A 24,085-nucleotide genomic window follows, 5' to 3' on the forward strand; every position below is an offset into this window, starting at 1 on the left:
GACCAGAGACAGAGCAAGAGACACATGAGGTAGAAAGAGGAGGGGGATAGAGATAGGGAAAGAGAAAGAACGGCACAGTGCCAGAAAGCCCCAGTGTGAACGGCAAGAAAAGGAGAGAAAAGAAAAAGGAGATTTTCATTATCTCCATTTGTCAGATGGGGAAATAGAGGCCACACAGCATATGGTGGATCTGGTGTTAGAGTTTCGTGTTTCCCAAAGTGCTGAATGAATTCTGCCTTTGGCACACAACATAATGTTAGGTATGATATAACTGAATGTTTTTATTATAATTGTTATGTATTTACAGTAATGTTTACTAAAAATACAACTAACACATTAAACCCATGATCTCATAGATATTGTTGCTCAGAATAAGACTAACTCAGAAAATATTGAAAAAATATTCATTAATACTGCCATAGTAATATAAAATATATTAAGTAAATAATATGGGTGGTATAAGTGGTAAAAATTGTGAAAGAAGTGTACAAGTTGCTGCAAAGGCTTTTGGGCCTGACTAAGGAGGAGGCCTTGTCTGCAGGGAGCTCAGACTTGCTTACCCCCGTTTTCCCTATTTCTCTAAGGAAGCTAATAAAGTCAAAAGAAGCCCAAAGAAGGGAGAGAACACTTTTGCCCAAGTCTTCAGGAAAGGGTCCTAGAGAAGGCAGCCTTGAAGCTAGGCCTGAAAGACAGGGAGGATATGGTTAGATAATCCTCACTGGCCATGCCTTCTCAGTTTCCTCTGTTGGCTCTTTCTCTTCCTGACCTCTAAACCTTTGGAACACTCCAAGACTCTGTTGTCAACCTTTTATCCTCTCCTCTCTCTCCCTCTCCCCTTCCGTCCTATGTTCTTTCTACGTTGACTCTCCAGGTGATGTCATTTAGCACCATGACCTTAAATACCATTTATACACAGATGACTCCCAAATCTCTATCTCCAGTGTGGACTTGTGCCCTGAACTCCAGACCCATACATCCAGTTGCTTACTTGACATCTCCACTAGAATGTTCCACAGAGACCTCAAGCTGAACATATCCAAAACTGAGCCCCTGATAACTCTCCCCTCCCAAATCTGCTCCTCCTCTGGTATCCTTGTTTCAGGACATGGTTGCTCAGCTAAAAATCTTAGAGCCATGTTGGATACTCCTCTTTGTTTCACAGTCCACATCCGATCCATCAGGGATTTTCAGCTCCATCTTTAGAAGACATCCACAATCTGACTGACTCTTACCGCTTTATTTGCTGCTGTTATCTGTGGTGCCTGGAATATGGCTTGGCACAGAGGAGGTACTCCACAATTATTGTGGAGTGGACATCCTGGGCAGACAGCAGGAGAACACAGAATGTGTTTCAGGGGACAGCAAGTAGTTAAATTTGGCTGGAGTGGAGGGTCAGAGAAGGGAGGCATGGAGAGAAAGCTGGAGTGGAAGAGGGGGCCTAGAGAATAGGGGGCTTTGAACACAAGACTCAATGAGCTCATACAGCCGCTCATAAGACTTTTTGCCATGGTGAATGGAGCGTCTTGGACAAATCTTGCAAAGGGGAGGGATGGGTCAGAGCTAACCTTTGAGGAGTAATAGTTAGGTGTCCTAGAGAAAGTTAGTGCCAGTCTGTAGCATGCAAGTACAACAGCTTCTATTTTACAAATGGAGTAACTGAGGCACAGGTGTCAGGAAAGTTGTTTGACTAAGGCAGGAGCTTCCAGGAACACTGAGGGAGGATAGGCAGGCAGCAGAAGAGACCACTCAGGCAAGAAGTGTTTCTAGGCAGCTGAAACAGAGTACTGCTGTGGCTGGGCTAGTGTGGGGGTGGGCCGAGCTGGCACCTCCTCAAGGTCTCCTGGGGGGTGGGGGGGTAGGGTGGAGCTGGTCTGGCAGCAGGACACTGGGGCCTCTGTGTGTGCACTGCCTCCAGCCAGCATACTTTCCACAGAGTCTGCCCAAGAACATTTCCTCCAGCCTGCTTTGCTTAATTTTTTTTGAAAATTCTTTTGGTGTTTTTTTTTCTATTGAAGCAAAAATCCAAATTCTGCTTGACTACTTGGCCTTCACATCATTTGACTGCCAGCCTCTCTGGTTTGCCCCCATACTCCAGACCCATGCCTGCTCTTTTTGGTCCTTGATTCCCCTGGGTCCCAACACGCAATGATCTTGTTCCCTTCAAATCTTACCCATATGGAAATCCTGCTTCCAGGAAGCCCTCCTTGACTGCCTCAGCACGTCTCCCCTCAGCTCCCTGGCTCTGACTCCATACCGGTCCCCTCTAACACAATCCTTTTCCAGGGGAAGTGCCAGGAGGTTCTTGACGGCACAGCCTAGACCCACCCCAGGGCTGCTGTTTCAGGCTGTACAGATTATTGATGGCACAAGAACCTTCTCCCAACTAACAGGGACAAGTGGGGCTGAACAAGGACAGATACTCTGTTTGTGCTCGGCTCAGTAATCTAGTAAATCTGATAGTCCCTCTACCTTAATTCAGGGGCCTTTTTGTAATTCACACTAAGGTGTGATACTGGCTAATGAGGCCTCACTAAGCTTTCTCTTTATTTATTTATTTATTTATTTATTTATTTATCGCATTTTAGGTTTTTGGGTACATGTGAAGAACATGCAAGATTGTTGCATAGGTACACACGTGGCAGTGGGATTTGCTGCCTTCCTCCCCATCACCTATATCTGGCATTTCTCCCCATGCTAATGGATGAACCTGGAAACTGACACAAGAGCAGAAAATCAAACACCGCATGTTCTCACTCATAGGCGGGTGTTGAACAATGAGAACACATGGACACAGGGAGGGGAGCTTTCTCTTTATCTGCTCCGGCTTCCTTGTTTATCACCTTAACAGGGCGCTGTCATCTACCAGGTCTAACAAGCCGCAAAAAGGTAAACACCATCTATATTGACTTACTCCCCACTAGTCAGGTTGTTTGTCCGTCGATGGCCTCTCAGATCCACCACCGCTGTTCTGCTCCCACCTTCCGCATCTCCCACGTGGGTTCTGCCCCTGTTTGCCTACTCAGCTTCTGGCCACCTAGCTGGTCCCTCCAACCCACTACCACTTCACAATCATCTCTCCTTGCTTAAAACCTTGCCATGTCTCCTCATTACGGCCCATACTTATTTCTAAAGAGGGGTGCACATGCCCCAGGGGATGCTGGAGACAAATCAAGAGGGAGTGGGAAATAATATTCCCACTCTATTTATAGGGCTTTTTTCTCATCCTTTGGTGATTAATATTTATATGCTTCATAATGTACCTAATATAGTTGCTCAGTAGTATATTTATGTAACGCATAAATTAATAAGTACATATGTTTTGGGAATATATGATCAAGTTTTTCCTGATAGGTGTGCAAACACATGAGATGGTTTAGAGACCATTAAGTGAGACCCAGGTAGGTGTTCTAACATTGGAAGCCCTCCACAGCCTCGTCTTTCTCTGCGTCTCACGTCTTATTTTTTACCACTCTTCTACCTCTTGTCTGTCCCTGACAGTACGGCGACATGGAATTACTTGCAGTTCCTCTCATTGAGGGAACATTTGTGCCTTTATTCTTTTTTCCTGGATTCCTCCAGTCCTGCCCTCACCCTGGTTGCCTGGTGAAGATGTCCTATTTCAAGCCGCAGTTTAGGTGTCATCTTTCTGAGGTTTTCTCCACCAGCCTGGGAATAGCAAACTCACCATTGTCTTCTGGTCCACCTCACCATTCCAGACATTTCACATTCAGACTTCCCTTTTTCCCTAGCATACTTTACTAAAGTAATCTACTAGCTGCCCCTCAACCCAAGGCTCTTTTTTAGAGACAGTCTCGCTCTGTCACCCAGGCTAGAGTGCAGATCACAGTGCACTGCGGCCTCAACCTCGCATGCTCAAGCGATCCTCCTGCCTCAGCCTTCTGAGTAGCTGAAATTATAGGCATGTGCCACCATGCCCTGCTAATTTTTTTTTCTTTTGAGATGGAGTTTCGCTCTTGTTACCCATGCTGGAGTGCAGTGGCAGGATCTTGGCTCACCGCAACCTCCGCCTCCTGGGTTCACACAATTCTCCTGCCTCAGCCTCCTGAGTAGCTGAGACTACAGGCGCACGCCACCATGCCCAGCTAATTTTTGTATTTTCAGTAGAGATGGGGTTTCACCATGTTGACCAGGATGGTCTCGATCTCTCGACCTTGTGATCCACCCACCTCGGCTTCCCAAAGTGCTGGGATCACAGGCTTGAGCCACCGCGCCCGGCCCCTGCTAATTTTTAGTGTTTTTCTAGAGATGGGTTCTCCCTATATTGCCCAGGCTAGTCTTGAATTCCTGGCCTCAAACAATCCTCCCACTTCAGCCTCCCAAAGCTCTGGGATTACAGGTGTGAGACACTGTGCTGGGCCAGTTTCTTTTTTTATATCCCCCTGTTAAGCTGTGAACTCTTTGAGACTAGGGACTATATGCAGTTCACCTTCCTCTTTCTGTTGGACTCAACACAGTGTAAGTCACACAGTCAGCATCAGGAGATCTTTGTTTAAAAACTAATAAAGCTAATATTTTCAACTACTTAATATGTGCCTGGCACTAATTTTAGCATATGTGTCCACATATATTAATTCATTTAATTCTTGAAAGTGGGTTCTAATTTTATCTGCACTTTGTGGATGTATAAAATGAGACTCCCAGAAATGAAGTAACTTGCCCTGGGTCCCAAACTGGTAGAGCCAGGATTCAGACTCAAGAAGTCTGATCTCGGCATAAGTTTTCTTAATCACTATGCTCTGCTGACAGAAAAAAAACGCAAGAATGAACAAATGTATGCACAAATGAATAAAGTGGTGACTTTGGAAGCAGACTCACATAGTGAAATTGGAGATAAAGGCAAGATGAGGCAGATCCAGGTCAAAGATGGCTTCATGGACTTCAGCGTGTGGATTGAACAGGACAGAGGTGACCAAGGTGTGGGCATAGCGAGACACCACCGTGGAGCGCATGGAATAGCTTGTCATTAACAGCTGAGAGAGAAGACAGGAAGAGGTGTTTTAGGTGGACTATGTCCTCAGCCTAGATGGGCTACTACTTGGGAACCCAAGATTCCTGCACAGGCCTCAAAGTATACAGGCGGAGAAACTGAGGCCCAGAGTGGGGAAACAGCTTCTGCCATCCATTTTGTTTATCTGCCTGATTACTTCAGCAAGCTTTATCAAGTCTCAGAATGCAAGACTCACAGAAGATTAGAGATCAAGGGGCCTCTCTGGGCAAGCACTTCTCTAACTTTAATGTGCACATGACTCTCCTAGAGATCTTGTTAAAATGAAGATTCTGATCCAGAAAGACTGGAGTGAGGGCTGAGATTTTATCTTTCTAACAAGCTCCCATGGGATGATGCTGCTGCTGCTAGTCCACAGATTTCACTTTGAGTAACAAGGCTTTAGAATATAACAGAGCAGCCGCCATTCATTGATTTTTTTTCTTCTTTAGGATCTCAGGTGTAAAGAATTGCACTTATAAGCATAATCACGCACTGCAAGCATGATAAGTAGCTGGCGTCCATTTTGAGGTCACACAGCAAGTACAAGATCTATCTCCGTCCTCCCCTTTTTTTGAGGTAATGGTCCCTCTCTTCCCACATATGATGCACAGCCAGTTCCTTCCCAGTGTGGGCCAGTGGGACATGAGGACAATTTGAGATCAGATGGACCTAGGTTCAAATTCTGGTTCTGCAACTTCCTGTGTCTTAACTTTGGAACCTCTGTTTTCTCTTCTCTATAATGGGGATAATAATATAGCCCAGCTTACAGAGATACTGTGAGGACTAAATGAAATAATAATTTTGGGACCCCTGGTGTAGCACCTGACATGTGCTCAGCAAATAGTACCTCTTTTCTGTGGCTCTAGCTTCTCAGTCATGAAACAGACTGAACAACCTTCCCAAATTCCCCCCAAGAAGCTAATTTTATCACAAATCCCCAAGCTTTGTTCCCTCATCCCAGAACTGACCTTTGTGCTTGATGAAGGGGGGACAGGAGGTCCCTGGTATGTCAGTTCAAGAAGAATGGTCAGCAAAAAGCTGACACAGAAGAGGTACCTCCACCCAGACATGATACACCCCTGGCCTGGATCTGTTGTTCATGTACAGAAGATCTGAGCCCGATTTCCAAACCCTTGCTCTTTTAAACCTCCAGGTATCCCTTCTCTTGAGAGGGAGGGACCATCCTGAAGGGTGGTGAAGGCTCTGAATGTGGCATTGAGGCTCACACAAGTCAGGATTGTCCAAGAGCTGGGACTGGCATCTTGCCTGGAGAAGGGCCGGTTCCATGCTTCCTTTTTTCCCCTCATCCAGCTGTAAGATGAATGGAAACTAAACATACCAGAGTGCTGGGTCTGTCTGTTTGGTGTGTTGGCTCAGGGTGGGGTTTTTCTTTCCTATAAACATCCACAGGAGCCCAGTAACTGGGGCCAGAGAAAGGTCACTTAGCATTGATCATCTTAAAAAGGTAGCAGAGATGAGAGAGGGACTGGCAAGGCAAGCCCCCAATGCTGGTCTTTCCTGGTATTTAGCCTAGTGCTGGGAGGGACTTACTCAGGATCCCATAACAGTTTAGGGGTTCCACAGACATAATAAGGTTACAATCTCCAGAATAGCCAGAGGCCAAGACAGGCTGGGGCAGGACTGAGAAGGAATATAGCACAGTGGTTTCAAAATACACGCTCTGGACTCAAATCACCTGGGTTTGAATCTCAGTTCTGCCACTTACTGACTGTATAATATTGAGCAAGTTAACTAACCTCTCTGTAGCCTCAGTTTCCTCATCTATAAAATAAGAATAGTAATAGCACCTACTTCATAAAGTTCTTTTGAAGATTAAGTGAGTTTGTACTTTTAGAATGTTTGGCATATGGTAAGTGATCAGTAAATAGCTGCTGGAAGGAGGGCAGGATGAGGCATGGCAGAGGTCAGAAGTGTGGAAAGCTCCCTGTCCTAGGGAGACCTGAGTGGAGGGAGAAGGGAGGAGCTGAGGTGCTCTGGACTCAGGATCTGCAGGTCCTGTGGAGGATGGGGGTGGGGAGAGGGGCTGAGAAAAAGGAAAATACTTGAAGGTCTGCAGGAGGACTAGCAGTTCAGTTAGAACCCTGCCGCCCCCGCCCCTCCCTCCTCCACCCACCCACACAGGGAGCACTGACAGCTCCAGTACTTGCTCTCAGGGGCAAAATCTCTGACATTTTACAAACTGTCATTTCACAAACTGCCCCAGGAACACTCATATTTGTCCTAGGGCATTTGGCATCACAACAAAGTCTTCTCATTCTGGCATCTGTGGGTCCCAAAACCTGTCAGTTGCCACCTCCCACAAGTCCACAGCAAGTTTCCTCTCAGGATTTCCTCATGAGAGAGAATCCTAGCTAGAGAACAGCTCTGCTTATACAGCAATAGAGAAAACTCCCATCAGCTACCCAGTCCTTTCCTCTTAAATATGAATGAGTAGCCAAGGAACCTCAAGCAAATTAAGGAAGCCTGTAGCATGAAAGCAAAATACTAAAAGAAATCATTAGAAGTGACCCTAGAGCAATTTGGGGATCTGGGAAACAAAAGAGAACTTCAGGGGAAGAAAATGATACTATTCTCAATAATATTCAAGAAGATATAACATGCATAAAACAAGAACTAGATGCCAGAAAACAGGAACAATCAGAGAAAACAGAGATTCCTTAGAAATTAAAAATAAGTTACTGAAATAATACATTTTTCAGGACTGGGAAATGACATTGAGGAAATCTCCCAGAATATAGGGCAAAAAACCCAAGGCAACAGAAAATGTGAGATAAAATTTAAGAGAGCTGGATGAATCTAGCAAGTTAAACATTTGAATAATAGGAGTTCTAGATAGAGAAAGCAATACAATGAAAGAAACTTTATCGAACACATATTAGGCCAGATGTGGTGGCTCACATCTGTAATCCCAGCACTTTGGGAGGTTGAGGTATCCACCTGACTAGTTCTCTTACCTTATGCAAGTCTTTGCCCACATGCACCTTTTCAGTGAGTCGTTCTGTGACCAGCCTATTTACTTACTTTTTAATTTTTTGTTATTGATACATAACATTTGTACAAATTTATGGGATACGTTGATATTTTGTTACATGCACAGAATGTGTAATAATCAAGTCAGGGTATTTACGGTATCCATTGCCTTGAGCATTTATCATTTCTATGTGTTGGGAACGTTTCAAGTCATCTTTTCTAGCTATTTTGAAATATACAACACATTGTTGTGATCAATCTATTTCAAACTGAAATTTTTCTCCATAGCACTTATCACACATTTTAATTTGGATACATGTTACTGATTTATCTGATTATTTTTTCTCTCTCCCTTACTAGAATCAGCTCCACTGGGGCCAAGGGTTGCTACCTGTCTTCTTCACTGCCCTAGCCTAATCTAGAATGGTACCTGGCATGTAGTAGACACTCAAAAAATATTTGTTGAATGAGTGAATACAATAAAAGCATATAATTCAAGGAACAAAGAAAGGCTTTTAGAAACTGTGTGTGTGTGTAATTATTCAAGAAAATCTTGGCCAAATACAAGGCAAAATAAAATGTAATGATTATGAACAGCTGATGGAGTATAAGAAAAACTCAATTTGACCTTGATGCTAGAAACATTCTCCTCTGAGAGGCGCAAAGATTGTGACATTGAACTTGAAGAGAAGGAAGTATATTCCAGGCTCACTACTTGGCTAGATTTTGAAAAATATTTACCTAGCCATGATAATGTGAATGCTGTTTATTGGTTTTCAGGTCATAGAGTCAACGTGGGGAGACAAAGCAGAGAAGATCTGATTGTGGCTGCAGAACAGAATGTAAATGTTAACGACCAGGGCAATGTAAAAGGAAAGATAAAACTATCAATATGGGACATTGAATGGACAGGGGGAAGGTTGTGGCCATAATAGCCTTGTCTTAGAAAGTAGGGAGGCCGGGCGCGGTGGCTCACGCCTATAATCCCAGCACTTTGGGAGGCCGAAGCGGGTGGATCACGAGGTCAAGCGATCGAGACCATCCTGGTCAATATGGTGAAACCCCGTCTCTACTAAAAATACAAAAATTAGCTGGGCATGGTGGTGTGTGCCTATAGTCCCAGCTATTCGGGAGGCTGAGGCAGGAGAATTGCTTGAACCGAGGAGGTGGAGGTTTCGGTGAGCGGAGATCACGCCATTGCACTCCAGCCTGGGTAACAAGAGAGAAACTCCGTCTCAAAAAAAAGAAAAAAAAAAAAAGTGGGGAGTCGGGCCGGGTGCGGTGGCTCACACCTGTAATCCCAGCACTTTGGGAGGCTGAGGTGGGCAGATCACGAGGTCAGGAGTTCGAGACCAGTCTGACCAACATGGAGAAACCCTGTCACGCCTGCTAATTTTTTGTATTTTTACAATTATTGTAAAAATATTATTGTATTTTTACAATACAAAAAATTAGTCGGGCATGGTGGGGCATGCCTGTAATCCCAGCTACTCGGGAGGCTGAGGCAGGGAATCGCTTGAACCCGGACGGTGGAGGTTGTGGTGAGCCGAGATCATGACACTGCACTCCAGCCTGGCAACAAGAGTGAAACTCCATCTCAAAAAAAAAAAAAAAAAAAAAAAGTTGGGAGTCAAAATTACCTGTCAAAAATGGATGAAATACAAAATACAGGTCTGAGTATATGTTTTTCAAGTTACAAAATTAACCAAAACCAAAAATCAGTGTTAACCATTGCAGGGAAGTAGAGGGAAAAATGAGGGAGTGTACATAAACAAAATCTTTATTGCCATCTCTGGAGGTCAGTAGGATATTGTCTATTTGTTTTTTAAAAGAAACATAACACGCATATTATCTAGAGTTGTAAAGGGAACCAACAGTAGAGCTAAAACTGAAAACTGTTAAAAGTTGGCTTTGAGGGGGTGGGATGGAGATGGAGAGGGTTGAGGCAGGGGACTATTAGTTTTTATCATATGATCTGTACTATTTCATTTGTTGTCATGTACAAGCATGAAATTCATAAAAATCAAATGTTAAAAACTGCATGTTGATCTCATAACAATGACGTAATTATATTTCCTATGACACTTTATGACAATATCTAAATGGGCATGTGGATATTGGGTTAGACTTGCCTCCATAGATGAAAAACATACCGTAATGTGCCTAGCATATGTCTGTGAAGAGTGTTGGAAAGGATATTCTGGTACTTAAAAAATTGGACAAAGTATAGTGTAGTGGTTAAGGCTTTGGTATTTGATATTCCACTGACCTGGGTTCAAGTCCTCTCTGTGCCACCTATTGGTCGCCTTGCCTTGGGCAAATTACCTCTCTCACTCTTAATATTGCCATGTGTGAAATGAGGCTAGTGTTTGCGCAATATAAAAATAAGCCCCTTAAGAGCAAGGGCCACCTCTGTAGAGGTGTCTAATACATAGTTGGTGCTCATTTTCTGTTGAATGGCCTAATCATGGCTCATAGCTTGTGCTGAGGAAGGACTCGATATACAGACAACAGGGGAGAATCAGAGTTAGTCCAAAAGTAGGTAACAGGTTTCCTCATCTATGGGAAATTTGACTTTTGTTTAACAAAATGTCATTTTTGCTGTGGAAAGATAGCCCTTAGGGCTTGGAATGAAACAAAGTAAATTAAACTACCCTACAGATAAAAGGGGAAAAATGAGATTTTACCAGCAGCTCAAGAAGGAGGACAAAGGCCAGTTTTGGTGGCTTATGCCTGTAATCCCAACAATTTGGGAGGCCAAGGCAGGTGGATCGCTTGAGTCCAAGAATTTGGGACCAGCCTGGGCAACATGGTGAAACCCTGTCTTTAACAAAAATACAAAAAAAAAAAAAAAATTAGTTGGGTGTGGTGGCATGTGCTGTAGTCCCAGCTACTTCTGGAGGCTGGAATGGGAGGATCACTTGAGCCCAGGAGGCGGAGGTTGCAGTGTGCCGGGATCACACCACTGCACTTCAACCAGGGTGACAGAGTGAGACCCTAGGGGTGGGGTGAGGAAGAGAGAGATAGAGAGAGAGAGAGAGAGAGAGAGAGAGAGAGAGAGAGAGAGAAAACACAGGAGCTTGGAAATGGAAAGGAAAGAAGTTGCCAGCATGTTGGGGGACAGAAAGGGTCCAACAGGGATGTGGAATGGGGCCTAGGAGAAGGAACAATTATCAGGCGTTTCCAAATGGTGGGAATGGCTATGGAAATCTGAAGAACAAGAATGTCTGATGTCCAATTTAAAGTTGATTTCTATGCTGAGCTGCATGGTTTAAATGACTAAAGAAGTGATGGGCAGCCTTAAAAGGAAACCTTTGCCACCCACTCCCAGCATCACCTCTGAATTTTCCAAAATTCAGAGATACAGATTCTGTATATTTTGGGAGAAGGGAAATGTGCCAGGATAGGATTGGTGGTGGGGATATTCCGGGCTTTCCATTTGAAATTCAGGGATCTGGAGTCTTGGATGCCTGTGGTATTAGACAGTTGCGTCCCGGCATTCTGGACTAAGCAATACTTAGCTTGCCTTTCCTTATCTTCAGAACAGAGCCGCCTGATGATAACAGCCTTTCATCTTTCCCATTAGTTGATACGTAGGATCTATATGGTCTCAGATATTTGTCTACTAATCTATGGGTGCTAGAAATGGGTCTGAGACCCAGTGACCTAGGTTCTTCAGAGTTTATGGGTGGATGCTGAAGATCAAGATTCCAAGAGTTCACAAGAAGAAGGTGGGAGGAAATATCTCTGGTCAAAGGGTAAAGATTATGAACTAATTTGTCTTTTCTCTCCTGATAAGGTTGCCTCCTGCCCTCTGATCCCCAGGTTATAAGATAAGGGTGTTTATGGTATTATGTTATGAAGGTGGTGGAATTGGAAGGGGTCTGGGGAAGTTTGGGTTTGACAATCTTTGGGAATGCCTCTGATGGATTTGGACTGAGATTTTTCCTGACTTCCTTGAATCCAACAATATCTCCTAAGGTTCTGACTCTGTGTTCCTTTAAGTTACCCCAGGATCTCAAAGACCCAGCTGGGACCTAAAACATTGTGAAACTTAAAATGTTGGAGCTTGTAACAGAGCGTAGATATACCAGAAGGGTAGTTGTAACAGGGGGTGTTCCCCATGGGGACAAAATTGCATGAGCAAAGGCTCCTAGGTAAGAGAAGGCAGGGCATATCTGGTTATAATGAAGCGTTCTGTTTAGGTGGAATATAGGCAACTGTATTTAGTACGCTCAGAAAAACGGAAGGAAAGGGCTATAAAAGCAGTCGGGGCTGTATTTTGGGAGAGCCTTGAAATCAATAAGCTCAGGTGTTTCTTGGGAAAGCATTCCATACCCATTGTCATGAATATCTGCTATTCATATTTCAACTTACTACAATCAGGAAACTGCTGCATGGAATAGACTCTGAAATAACAATGGCTTAAATAAGACATACATTTATTTGCCTCACCTAAAAGAAATCCAGCGGTAGGCAGTTCACGTTGGCTTCATGAAATTGTTATGGATCCAGGTTCTTTCTAGTTTACTAATCCTGTATCCTTAGCGTGTGACCCTAGTCCTCTTGTCCTTTACTCAGTGATGCTATGTATCTCGCTAAAGATCAGATGGCTTATTACTAGGGAAGAAGAGGAGGATGGATATCAGGGTAAGCAACGAGCAATCTATGTCACAAACATGTGCACTGAAACTGTTCCTTCCAAGGTCAACAGAGACCACCACTTTATCGTCAAAATCCCCAGACATTTTTTCAGGTCTTACTTTTCTTGATTCTTGGCAGCATTCGTCACTATTGACCTCGACACTCTTCCCTCTTTTTGAAACAATCTCTTCCCTTGGTTTTGTGACATTCCTTTCTCCTGGGTTTTTATTTTATTTTTTTGAGATGGTGTCTGAGTCTGTTACCCAGGCTGGAATGCAGTGGCGTGATCTCGGCACACTGCAACCTCTACTTCCCGGGTTCAAGTGATTGTCCTGCCTCAGCCACCTGAATAGCTGGGATTACAGGTGTGCTCCACCACACCCAGCTAATTTTTTGCATTTTAAGTAGAGATGGGTTTCACCAAGGCTGGTCTTGAACTCCTGATCTCAGGTGATCTGCCAGCCTCGGCCTCCCAAAGTGCTGGGATTACAGGCATGAGCCACCGCGCCTCGCCTGTTTTTCTCTCTACCTCTTTGGTCACTCCTTATCAGACTCTTTCATGAGCTCATTTTCCTCCACCTATACCAAAGATGCCGTTGGGCTGCAGGGCTCTTCTGTGGGCCCATGTCTCTTCTAGCACTGCATTCATTGGGGTGCTGTTGCCCTTTCTCATGAATTAAAGAACCAGTTATGTGCTGATGACTCCTGGATCTATAACCTCAGCCCAGACCATTTCTCTGAGCTTCAGACATGTATATTCAATTGCCTGTGGTACATTTCCACTGGGACATGCCACAGGTGCCTCAAAATCAATACTCTGTTCTCCTCTAACCTGCTCCTCAAATCCACTCTTCCTTCATTATTCCTGATCACAGTGAAAGGGGTTACCATTCATACAATCTCTCAAATCAGATCCCTCAGAGTTCCCTTTGACACTCCCCTCCTCCTTGCCCTTCTCTTCACAATCCAGTTACTCAAGTTCAATTGCTTTTACTTCTTTATTATCTCCTGAATTCAATCACTTCTCACTACCTGCCACCACTCTAGGCCAAAGCACAATCATTGCTTACCTAGATGACTTCAAAAGTCATAAGTACTCTCCCTGTTTCCAAGACAACACCTAAACCATACTCCATATAGCAGCTAGGTGTTCTTTCTAAAACACAAACCTATGCTGTATCCTTGCCTAGAATCCTTTAATAACTCCTGGGTGCTCTCAGGATCAAGACCAAAGTCCTTATCTTGGCATTTAAAATGTGCCAACTTGCCATGATTTGGAAGAAATAGGGAATTTGAGATACCAGAAGTAGAAAAAAAGGAGGGGCTATGTCTAGTGTGGATAAGGGAGAAAATCTAGGAGGCAAGAACATGGTAAACTGATATCACACACTCGGAGAAAGCAATAATTCAGAGAAAGGAAGAGACAGGAAAACTGCCTTGAATATGCAAGAAATCTTTGTGCGTGTGTGTGTGTGTGTGTGTGTGTGTATCTTGAATTATCCATGGAACATAGGGATTCATGATATGTTATTTGCATAGTAAAAGGTAACCACATAAAGCAGAAGACTTGTGACCATTTGAATTACATTTGGATGTGGAAAGGTATTGAATATTATTTCTGCAACTAGCCATTGTGCTGAATTTTACTATGGTTTCTAATAACTTTTTAGTTGATGCTCTTGGGTTTTCCAGGTCTGCAGTTATATAGTCAGTAATTAAGGATGATTTGTCTACTTCCTATTATTTCACATCTTATTTTGTTCTCTTGAACAGATCCAATTGCTTATGAAAATTTATTATGTGGATCCGGTAAGATCAGGTCCTTATGGCAGGTTTTCTCCAGATCCCAGAGGGTGGGGCCTACCCCTAGTGGGGCTCTCATGGATAGCCATTTCAAAGGCTCTCTCAATGGATACAGGTGCCATTTCAAAGCAGAAAGGGGAAAGATGGATTAGTTTGCACATGATGTAGGGTTAAGGGACTATGATTTTGGACAGTAATCAAGCTGCATCCATATAGAAAATAAATTTTGAAATGATCAAACATCTAAATGTAAATAATAAAGCTGTAAAAGTGCTTGAAAAAAACGGGGATTGTTATAGATGAGTGTGAAAAGCATCTTTAAGCAAGCAGCAGAATCCAGTTGTGATAAAGGAAAAACATATATTTGACTACATAATAATTAGACATTTTTGTTTGGCAAAAGTTATCATAAAATGACATGAAAAATATTTCTAATATGTAACACGTACACAAGAGACATTGTTGGTGGGAATGTTATTCCATGTACTTTTTAGGAATAAATTGAAAAATTTTGTGTCAAAATGGAAGACTTTTTTGTAGCATTTGAGCTAGCAAAAAAATACCATAAATAACAAAAAAAACGTGCCCCAAATGCATACGTGTACTGGACTGGTTCAATAAATTATGGGACATCTATACAAGAAAAGATCATGCAGCTGTTTAGAAAAATGTGAACTAACGGAAAGATCTATAACTGGAAAAAAATATGTATAGTGTACCATTTGTTGGAGAGAGAACCCGAATAGTTAGTATAGGAATAGAAAAAAAAAATCTGCATGGCAAAATGTTAGTAGTGGTTATTTCTGGGAGATAAGAGTGGCCTTTCATTGGTATGTTACATATTTCTGCATTGTTTGAATTTTTACAACAACAACAACAAAACAACATATTACCTTTGTAATAAGAAAAAATGAAGATATAAAAATAAATAAATTCAATGAATGACTTGCTTTCAGGGGGCGGTTTGGGTTGGAAGAGCTTCAGACTGAGCCTGGTACAGTGGCATAAACATGGGCTTTGGCGTCAGACAGCCCTGAGCGGGGCCCCATTGCCCCACCCCCGAGGAAGGCGAGGGGGGGTGGCAGGGGGCTGCGGAAAGGGGCTGGGCTGGGTTGGGCTGTCTGCAGCTCTAGTCCAGGAGGCTGAGACTTCGAGAGGGACTGAGAGAAGGCAGACGCATCCCGATCTCGCTGGAGGACAAGGTGAGGGGCGTTGAGATTGGGGTTTTACGGCGGTCAGTTAATGGTTCCAGACCCCTCCAACCCATAGCCAGGCAGATGAGCAATTCTTACTGCACCACTGCAGCTGAAGCAGAGGTGACCTGGAGTGGGGTGTAGGCAATGAGGACGACTGAGAAAGTAGTAGGCTGCACAGACTGGGAGCAGAGACTAGCGGAGGAGGAGGGGAGAAAAACGGGGAACCGGGAATGTTGGGAGGGGGATGAGGAATACAAACGGGGAGGAGAACACTGAGGGGGAGTGAAGATCCTGAGAAGAGAATCAGGGATGCAGAGAGGGGTTAAGGAATATTGAGGGGCAGGGTGTGCAAACGTAACACGGAGGAGGATGTAAGGAATGGGAAGAGGGAATTCTGTGGAGTAAATAGGAAATGTTAGGTGGGAGTAGGGAGTAGGGAGCGAGGCTAAGGGAATACGGAGGGGGGCAAAAGGAATGAGGAGCAAGGAGCGGGGGAGGGGCAGACTGGCTGGGACGGAGGCCCCCTAGGGAGGCGGAAAGGGGCGGGACCACTTCCGGCCTAGAGCGGGGAGGGCAGGCTCCGAGTTTCGGAGGGGCTTGGAGTGAGTGGACGCACTCGGGAATCGTAGGAGGACTTGGTGAGCAGCCGGGCCGTCTTTTGGATGAGAGCCCCGTTAGGGGTCGGCCCCACCCTCTGGGATCTGGAGAAAACCTGCCATAAGGACCGGATCGTACCGGATCCATCCGGCTGAGAAGGGAGGGGACTGGACCCGGTTTGGCCGGGCCCAAGATGGAATCGCTAGCTCAATATTTATTTGAGGAGGGGGTGTAATAGGGAAGGAGCGGAACCAAGATGCGCCTGTTTGGAGGGGGGCGTGTTAGGAAGAAGGGCGGGGCCAAGAGACACGACTTGGTAGGGCGTGAGTAGGGGAGGGGCCGGGACCACCAAACACTGCGACAATTTTGGAGGAAGGCTCGTTGGGGAGGGGGCGGGACCGAATGTTACTGCGGACCCGGAGAGGGGCGTGTATTGGGGCAGAGTGCCAGGCTGAGACCACGACCATCGCGCATGCGCAGTATGTATCGCTAGAAAGGGGCGTGTTGAGAAGGGCCAGCCCTGAGACGAGCCAGCTCCTGAATGCGCATGTGCACGGTGGACATCAAAGAAAGGGCTCGTGCTGGGAAAGCGGGCGGGGCTGAGATCGGCCCTGCAGCCGACGCGCATGCGCTCTATCGACCTGCGGCTGGGTGGGGGGTGCACTGGGAAAAGGGGCGGGGTCCTCAGAGCTGCCGCGCTGGCACATCTTCCTGGAGAAAGGGGAGGGTGCGGCTGCAGAGAATTGAGACTTAGACGCTTTGGATTCCTGTATCTGAGAAACGGAGTCGTTGGGGGTGGTGGAGGGGGTTGGAATTGGGGACCTACGGAAGGTGAGGATCAGCCTCCAGCCACAACAGGGGAGAGGACGTTCAGTGGGCTTCAACTTGACCCAGGCCTTTCCCCCTTCAGGCTCAGCTCTTTCTTGCCAGGCCAAATTGAGACATGTCTGACACAAGCGAGAGTGGTGCGGGTGTAACTCGCTTCCAGGTAAGGCCTCTTTCTGTCCTTTCCCCAACTGTTTTTCCTCTCCAGCCCTTGTTGCCACCACATATCCCTTGGCTCCTCCCCTCCCATCCTTGTCTTTCTCCACCTACTTTACTGCCTGGGTGTCCCCCTGCTCAGTGGAGGGAGGGAGAGAAGGTGGGCGGGCCCCTTTTCTGCCATCAGTTCTTGCTCAGAGGAAAGGGAGGCCTTGTTGGGTTGAGGTGGTCAGAGCACACCGGTAGGAGTCAGTACAGGTCAGAGAAGTGTGGCCTTGGAATTTTGGGCCATTTGCTTAGTTGGGGGCGGGAAGAAGGTCCGTGAACTTCCCTGCTTCCTCTTGCAGACTGAAGCTTCAGAAAAGGACAGTAGCTTGACGATGCAGACTCAATTGACAGTGACCCAGAATGCGGAGGCCCCAGAGACACCGAAGGCCTCAAAGGCACCAGAGGTCTCAGAGGATGTGAAGGTCTCAAAAGCCTCTGGGGTCTCAAAGGCCACAGAGGTCTCAAAGACCCCAGAGGCTCAGGAGGCACCTGCCACCCAGGCCTCATCTACTACTCAGCTGACTGATACCCCGGTTCTGGCAGCTGAAAACAAGAGTCCAGCAGCTGACACCAAGAAGCAGAATGCTGACCCACAGGCTGTGACAATGCCTGCCACTGAGACCAAAAAGGCCGGCTGTGTGGCTGATACGAAGGTCAATGCAAAGGCCCAGGAGACTGAGGCTGCTGCCTCTCAGGCCCCAGCCGATGAACCTGAGCCTGAGAGTACAGCTGTCCAGGCTCAGGAAAATCAGGATACTCGGCCCAAGGTCAAAGCCAAGAAAGCCCGAAAGGTAAGACCTCTGCAATCACCACCCTTGGGTTTCTACTCCTCTCCTCTCAGTTGGTTCATTTGTTCTACAAACATTCAGAGAGATCCTTGTGCTTATCAGGGATGTGGGGGGCACTGAGAGGAATGTGATGTAATTCCTGTCTTTAGAGAGATCGAAGACTGATGGGGAGATGAGACAGGAATACACCTAGCTGCAATCTGAATGTAATGCAATTTATATTTACATAGCAGCTGCCCTGTGTTAGGCCTTGAGCTAAGCACATTTATGCAGGTTATCTCATTAAATCTTGAAAGTAATTCTCATAGCCCCAATTTTATAGAGAGGAAGCTGAGTCCCAGAGAGGCTTGTCTGGGATGGTTCAAGCAGAGCCAGTAGTGGGCACAGAAAGAGAAAAAGACTCAGGCCCCACCCACCCTTGGTTTGCTCCTAGCCTGCTGGGCAGATGAAACTCCTGCCTGGAAGTCAGTGAGAAACGAACCCGGGATTCAGCATGGCCAACATCTAGTGAGTCAGGCTGTTACTACAGGAGTGGGATTAGCGGGTGCTTCCTGGAAGACATAGGGAAAGGAAAAGGACCACCTGCTTCATCTGGTGATGTCGAGCTTCCTCTCTGTTGATGCAGGTGAAGCATCTCGATGGGGAAGAGGATGGCAGCAGTGATCAGAGTCAGACTTCTGGAACCACAGGTGGCCGAAGGGTCTCAAAGGCCCTAATGGCCTCAATGGCCCGCAGGGCTTCAAGAGGTCCCATAGCCTTTTGGGCCCGCAGGGCATCAAGGACTCGGTTGGCTGCTTGGGCCCGGAGAGCCTTGCTCTCCCTGAGATCACCTAAAGCCCGGAGGGGCAAGGCTCGCCGCAGAGCTGCCAAGCTCCAGTCATCCCAGGAGCCTGAAGCACCACCACCTCGGGATGTGGCCCTTTTGCAAGGGAGGGTAAGAATGCTGTCCTTTTCGCTCTGCCTTTTCTACTGCCTTGGCTGCCCTTTTCTTTGCCATCATCTCAAGTTTTCTGCAAACTTGTTTTGGTCTTTCCATCTTTTTCTACTCTGCCAGGCAAACGATTTGGTGAAGTACCTGTTGGCTAAAGACCAGACGAAGATTCCCATCAAGCGCTCAGGTAAAGTCCTACCAATTCTCCCTCTGCCCCGAGCTCTGCCCTCCATTGCCCTTACACCATTGTGCTAGGGGTATCCCTTGCTCTTCTGCTTATATCTCCGTCCTCCCAAAGTTCTAATTTGGCAGTGCTAGCGTCTCTGTTGATAAGCTCAGAACCTGGTTATGCCAGCATGGTGTGGTTGGCAAAGAGTCTATAGCTTGGGCATGGGGGCCACCTGGCATCTCTTCAGTCCAGGTGCTCGTGACACTCTCCCATTGCAGACATGCTGAAGGACATCATCAAAGAATACACTGATGTGTATCCTGAAATCATTGAACGAGCAGGCTATTCCTTGGAGAAGGTGAAGGGGTAGCCCTGGGGGATGGGTACAGTGGGGAAGCCTTGAACTGAACAAAGATGTACAAGTCCCTTCTCAGGGAAACCAAAGAGGTCTCCTAATCCAGCCCCATCACTATGCTGATGGGCAGACAATGGCCTAGGGTGGGGTGTAGACTAGCGATGGGTCACATAGCAAGTCATTGGTAAAAGCACAGCTAGGACCCAAGCCACCCAACTTAGTCCTAGCTTCTGTCTGCAGCTCCTGCCATGCATTTCAGATCTCACTTCTCCCTTTCATTCCCCATTCTCTGTCTCCCTAGATTCCCACTCATCACAAAGATGCCGATGACAATAGTACATTTGCTGCGTGGTTACTGGGTGCCAGGCACTTAGCTTTGTCTTTTATGTGCGTCAGCTCACTGATTTCTCACACATACACAACTCCTAGGTACATAGCGAGTTGCAGCATGCCCCGGAAGCTGAATTTGTCATCTCACAAGCTGTTCTCCCCATCCACAGGTATTTGGGATTCAATTGAAGGAAATTGATAAGAATGACCACTTGTACATTCTTCTCAGCACCTTAGAGCCCACTGATGCAGGCATACTGGGAACGTAAGCTGGGAAAGGGCTGAGGTGTGGGGGGCTTCTGCTTTTGGCCGTGTACTACTGCTCCTTCTTTATCCTGCTTCCTCCGTCCTCTTAGAAAGTCAGGAAAAAAAAGGGTCTCAAAAGCCCTGTCCCAGCTCCCATGCATAGTTGGAGCCTTGCTCACAGTAGTGATGCCTGATTTATGATCGACTGAAGGGTATAGGAGCCTGGGATGGGACATTCCTGCTGTCAGGTTTGCTGTCTCTGTAGAAGCTTCCCCGGAAGGCAGGCCTGTCATTGTTTGCCTCTTCTGACTGGATGCCTGGCCTGGCCTTGGCAGAGTGGTTCTCAAGGAGGGCTTCCTCTTGTGGGTGGATCAGGATGCATGAAGCGCAGGAGTGTCAGTGGGGCTGAAGGTTTGGGGAGAGAAAGAAAGGACTCATATTGACTTGAGTACTTGTGTTATATCAGGTTGACTGCAATTCTTCTGTCTTCTTGGAAACCCAGGAAAGGGAGAATATGATTTTCCCATTTTACTGAATAATAGACCAAGGCTTGCAAGTCTAAGTGCCTTTCCCAGGGTGGCATAGAGCTGGAAGCAGAGACTGGGCAGAATTCTGCATCTGAGGAATCTGGGAGAGGCTAGCCTAGTGAGCTGGCTGGTGTGTCTGTTGCAGATGGTTACTGGACATAAACCTCTCTGTCTTGTTATTTCTCTAGGACTAAGGACTCACCCAAGCTGGGTCTGCTCATGGTGCTTCTTAGCATCATCTTCATGAATGGAAATCGGTCCAGTGAGGGTGAGTGGCTGGGCATGCAGCTGAATGGGAGGCCATGGCCTGGATTCCATGTGTTCAATTTCTGTCCCTGTCTCCTCTTGCCTCCCCTCGCAGCTGTCATCTGGGAGGTGCTGCGCAAGTTGGGGCTGCGCCCTGGGTATGATTGGGCTCTCTCCGCGCTTGCTGTTCGTGTTGTCCTTTGGCAAGAGATGACGGTCCCAGGATTACATCAGCCTAGTGGTCTGGTGGAGCGGGTGGGGGTGCTGGACTGGGTAGAGGGCCCAAGGTTCTGACCTGGGTGGATGGGGAAATGGTCCTGAACTCTCTGCTCCCTCTCTCAGTGTCTCTTGGGCTTCTCTGGAGCTTCCCTCTTGTGCTGGAAACCTCTTTTCCATCTTGGAAATGCCTCTGCCCACATCTGGGAAGTGCCACAGCCTTGAGTGAATTTATTTGTTTATTTTTCTTTTTATTCTCTCAGGATACATCATTCACTCTTTGGGGATGTGAAGAAACTCATCACTGACGAGTTTGTGAAGCAGAAGTAAGTATCTTTGTCTGGTGTTTGTGTGTTCCATGCAGTTGGCCTATTTCAGAACTGAGTGATAAAGCCATGGTGTATGCATGGATGTGTCTATGTGTATATGTATATGTATGTGCATATTTGCGTGCATGTAGGTGGTAGGTTATTCTTTGGGCGGTGATGGGAAACAGGAGCAGCATGTGTTTCCTGATCTGTTACGTGTACCTTAACATTTGTCTTGAGAACAATTCTACAAGGGAGGGATTGTCATTACCATCATTGTACATATGCAGAAATTGAGGCTTAGAGAGGGGAAGTCATTTGCTCAGTGTTACACAGTGGAAAAGTTGTGTTTAGAACTTGGCTCCAAAGCCTTAGTTCTTTTTACTCTGCTAACTAGAGCTCCATATGAATTAATTTCCGTCAAGAAATGACATAGAATGGTAGCTTCAGACAACCAGGCACCATGCTGGCGACTTGACTTGTACATCTCATTTCATTTTCGTAACTGCCCTGCAGAATAGGTGCTGTCATTCCATCCCTGTTTTACAATTGAAGGACCTGGAGCTCTGAGAGGGGAGATCTGAGTATGGCCCACAGCTGCTAAGGGGCCCGTTTGGGCCTGGAGCCCAGTCCTCTTGACTTTCTGGCCAAGGCTCACCCTATCCTTGGTCCTTGGAGGACATGTGGGTACTCACACAGCCACACGCATGCGCACACAGAAACATACACACACGAAGGGTCAGGAATTCAGCATGCGTGAAACATTTCTTCCTCTGTAGTCTTTCCGGTCATTTTCTGTGGTGGACCTTTCTGGGCTTGGCCAGGCTGAGGCCGAGAGACTTGCAGTGGGGTGTGCTCAGAGCAGGGGGCCCAAAGAATGGCTCCTCTGTTTACAACACACCCAACAGGAATCTGGGGTCATTGTGATAAGGGCCTCAAACTTATGGCCTCCCTATGAACAAATGTCCCTAACACCTCTATGTGGCTTCCGGGCAGGGCCAGTGGGACAGGGCTCAATATTGGAAGAAAGACTGCAGTGTTAGTGGGGAATGTTGCCATCTAGAGCCTGTCCACTCTATGCATGGGTAGGCCATGAGTGATCTTAGAAATAAAGGCTTCAAACTTCTCTTTCCAAGGTACCTGGACTATGCCAGAGTCCCCAATAGTAATCCCCCTGAATATGAGTTCTACTGGGGCCTGCGCTCTTACTATGAGACCAGCAAGATGAAAGTCCTCAAGTTTGCCTGCAAGGTAATTGGAGACCTGCCTGAGCTGGGCAAATCAAGAGCATGGGGTCCCCCTGGCTGGGGCAGGCTGTGTGCAGAGTAGCCTGCAGTTCAAATCGGAATGTTTTGGTGCTTCTGTTAATTGTCAGAACACTGTGACAGGCATTTTACCTGAATCATTTAAGCCTTACAACCTGATATGTCATTGCCCTGTTACAGATGAGAAAACTGAGGCCCAGAGAGGTCGGTAGGTGACATATCCAAAGTCATGTAGCTAGTAAGGGTTAGAGCAGGGATGGAGTATTAGGTGCATAATTACTGGTAATACTATATTACTATTATCTTCTTCCACTAAGCATATAGCATAGTGCCTAGCATAAAGAGTAGATGCTTAATCCTCTGACGTTGCTCCTTCTGATGGTTATTTTTGTTTCAGGTACAAAAGAAGGATCCCAAGGAATGGGCAGCTCAGTACCGAGAGGCGATGGAAGCGGATTTGAAGGCTGCAGCTGAGGCTGCAGCTGAAGCCAAGGCGAGGGCCGAGATTAGAGCTCGAATGGGCATTGGGCTCGGCGCGGAGAACGCTGCCGGGCCCTGCAACTGGGATGATGCTGATATTGGACCCTGGGCCAAAGCCCGGATCCAGGCGGGAGCGGAAGCTAAAGCCAAAGGCCAAGAGAGTGGCAGTGCCAGCACCGGTACCAGTACCAGTACCAATAACAGTGCCAGTGCCAGCACCAGTGGTGGCTTCAGTGCTGGTACCAGCCTGACCGCCACTCTCACATTTGGGCTCTTCGCTGGCCTTGGTGGAGCTGGTGCCAGCACCAGCGGCAGCTCTGGTGCCTGTGGTTTCTCCTACAAGTGAGATTTCAGGTATCTGCCTTGGTTTCAGTGGGGACATCTGGGGCTCATGGGGCTGGGATGAGGAGCTGGATGATTCTAGGAAAGCGCAATTTGGAGAGTGTTGTGGAGAGTGTGCCAAGACACTGCTTTTGGCATTTTATTCCTTCCTGTTCGCTGGATGTCAATTGACTCATTTTCTCTTACTTGTGTTTTCAGATATTGTTAATCCTGCCAGTCTTTCTCTTCAAGCCAGGGTGCATCCTCAGAATCCTACTCAACACAGCACTCTAGGCAGCCACTATCAATCAATTGAAGTTGACAGTCTGCATTAAATCTATTTGCCATTTCTGAGTTTATTGCTTTTTTTGGTGGGCTGTCACATTTTGGTATCACATCTAAAAATGAATGAATTGGGAGTTTCCACCTCAGTCTGTGTTTAGTTCAAGGTGACGTTGGATTCCCAGGGGTGAGATTAACATGCCTTTCTGGGATAGCTTGGGTCTCATGTCTAGCCTTCAGGGTGGTGGGATTTTAGTGGCGTGGAGTTACAAAGACTGTAGGCACAGAGGACACACTTTAAAGGAGAGGCTTGAGGTCGGCAAGTCTGGAGCACAAAGCATAAGTAGAAGAGA

At 46.5% G+C, this 24,085-nt stretch overlaps 2 protein-coding genes, 1 long non-coding RNA gene and 1 other non-coding gene across 6 annotated transcripts in view; 3 read left to right on the forward strand and 1 right to left on the reverse strand.

Moving 5' to 3' along the window:
* The window catches only part of ITIH6 (inter-alpha-trypsin inhibitor heavy chain family member 6), a 39,889-nt gene extending 33,759 nt beyond the window's left edge, over positions 1-6,130 (reverse strand). The window contains exons 1-2 of the mRNA XM_032266954.1: positions 5,977-6,130; positions 4,837-4,991 (exon numbers count right to left, since the gene is read on the reverse strand). Coding sequence (XP_032122845.1) covers positions 4,837-4,991; positions 5,977-6,078 — 257 coding nt within the window. The 5' untranslated portion in view covers positions 6,079-6,130. The remainder of the gene's footprint in view (positions 1-4,836; positions 4,992-5,976) is intronic.
* LOC116542181 lies at positions 160-8,493 on the forward strand. Its single transcript, XR_004265116.1, has 3 exons — positions 160-260; positions 5,458-5,584; positions 8,360-8,493. It is a non-coding gene; the product is annotated as an uncharacterized LOC116542181 (long non-coding RNA).
* A 6,956-nt stretch (positions 8,494-15,449) lies between these two features.
* MAGED2 (MAGE family member D2) lies at positions 15,450-23,804 on the forward strand. Of its 3 annotated transcripts, none has more exons than XM_032266955.1 (13): positions 15,450-15,648; positions 17,150-17,227; positions 17,568-18,059; positions 18,682-18,990; positions 19,111-19,174; positions 19,435-19,514; positions 20,012-20,106; positions 20,803-20,882; positions 20,976-21,018; positions 21,340-21,402; positions 22,521-22,635; positions 23,047-23,483; positions 23,670-23,804. In XM_032266955.1, exons 2-12 carry the CDS (start codon positions 17,183-17,185, stop codon positions 23,473-23,475), a joined length of 1,815 nt encoding a protein of 604 aa, XP_032122846.1. In that variant the 5' UTR covers positions 15,450-15,648; positions 17,150-17,182; the 3' UTR covers positions 23,476-23,483; positions 23,670-23,804. The 3 variants fall into 3 exon arrangements, with proteins under 3 accessions (XP_032122846.1, XP_032122849.1, XP_032122847.1); XM_032266956.1 differs by lacking the exon at positions 15,450-15,648 and adding an exon at positions 16,170-16,280; XM_032266958.1 differs by lacking the exon at positions 17,568-18,059 and having other exon boundaries at positions 15,527-15,648.
* Positions 22,232-22,359, forward strand: LOC116542237. The gene has a single exon (XR_004265131.1). It is a non-coding gene; the product is annotated as a small nucleolar RNA SNORA11 (small nucleolar RNA).
* Positions 23,805-24,085: the final 281 nt, after the last annotated feature.

Source organism: Sapajus apella, unplaced genomic scaffold (assembly GCF_009761245.1).
Source record: "Sapajus apella isolate SASKATOON/1434 unplaced genomic scaffold, GSC_monkey_1.0 scaffold164, whole genome shotgun sequence".
NCBI lineage: Eukaryota > Metazoa > Chordata > Mammalia > Primates > Cebidae > Sapajus > Sapajus apella.

Excerpts from the sequence above, each read along its gene's own strand:
- MAGED2 (XM_032266955.1), top strand. The coding sequence starts at position 17,183 with ATGTCTGACACAAGCGAGAGTGGTGCGGGTGTAACTCGCTTCCAG. Across the intron at positions 18,060-18,681 it reads AAGCCAAGAAAGCCCGAAAG|GTGAAGCATCTCGATGGGGA; the intron begins GTAAGACCTCTG and ends CTGTTGATGCAG. Across the intron at positions 18,991-19,110 it reads TGGCCCTTTTGCAAGGGAGG|GCAAACGATTTGGTGAAGTA; the intron begins GTAAGAATGCTG and ends CTACTCTGCCAG.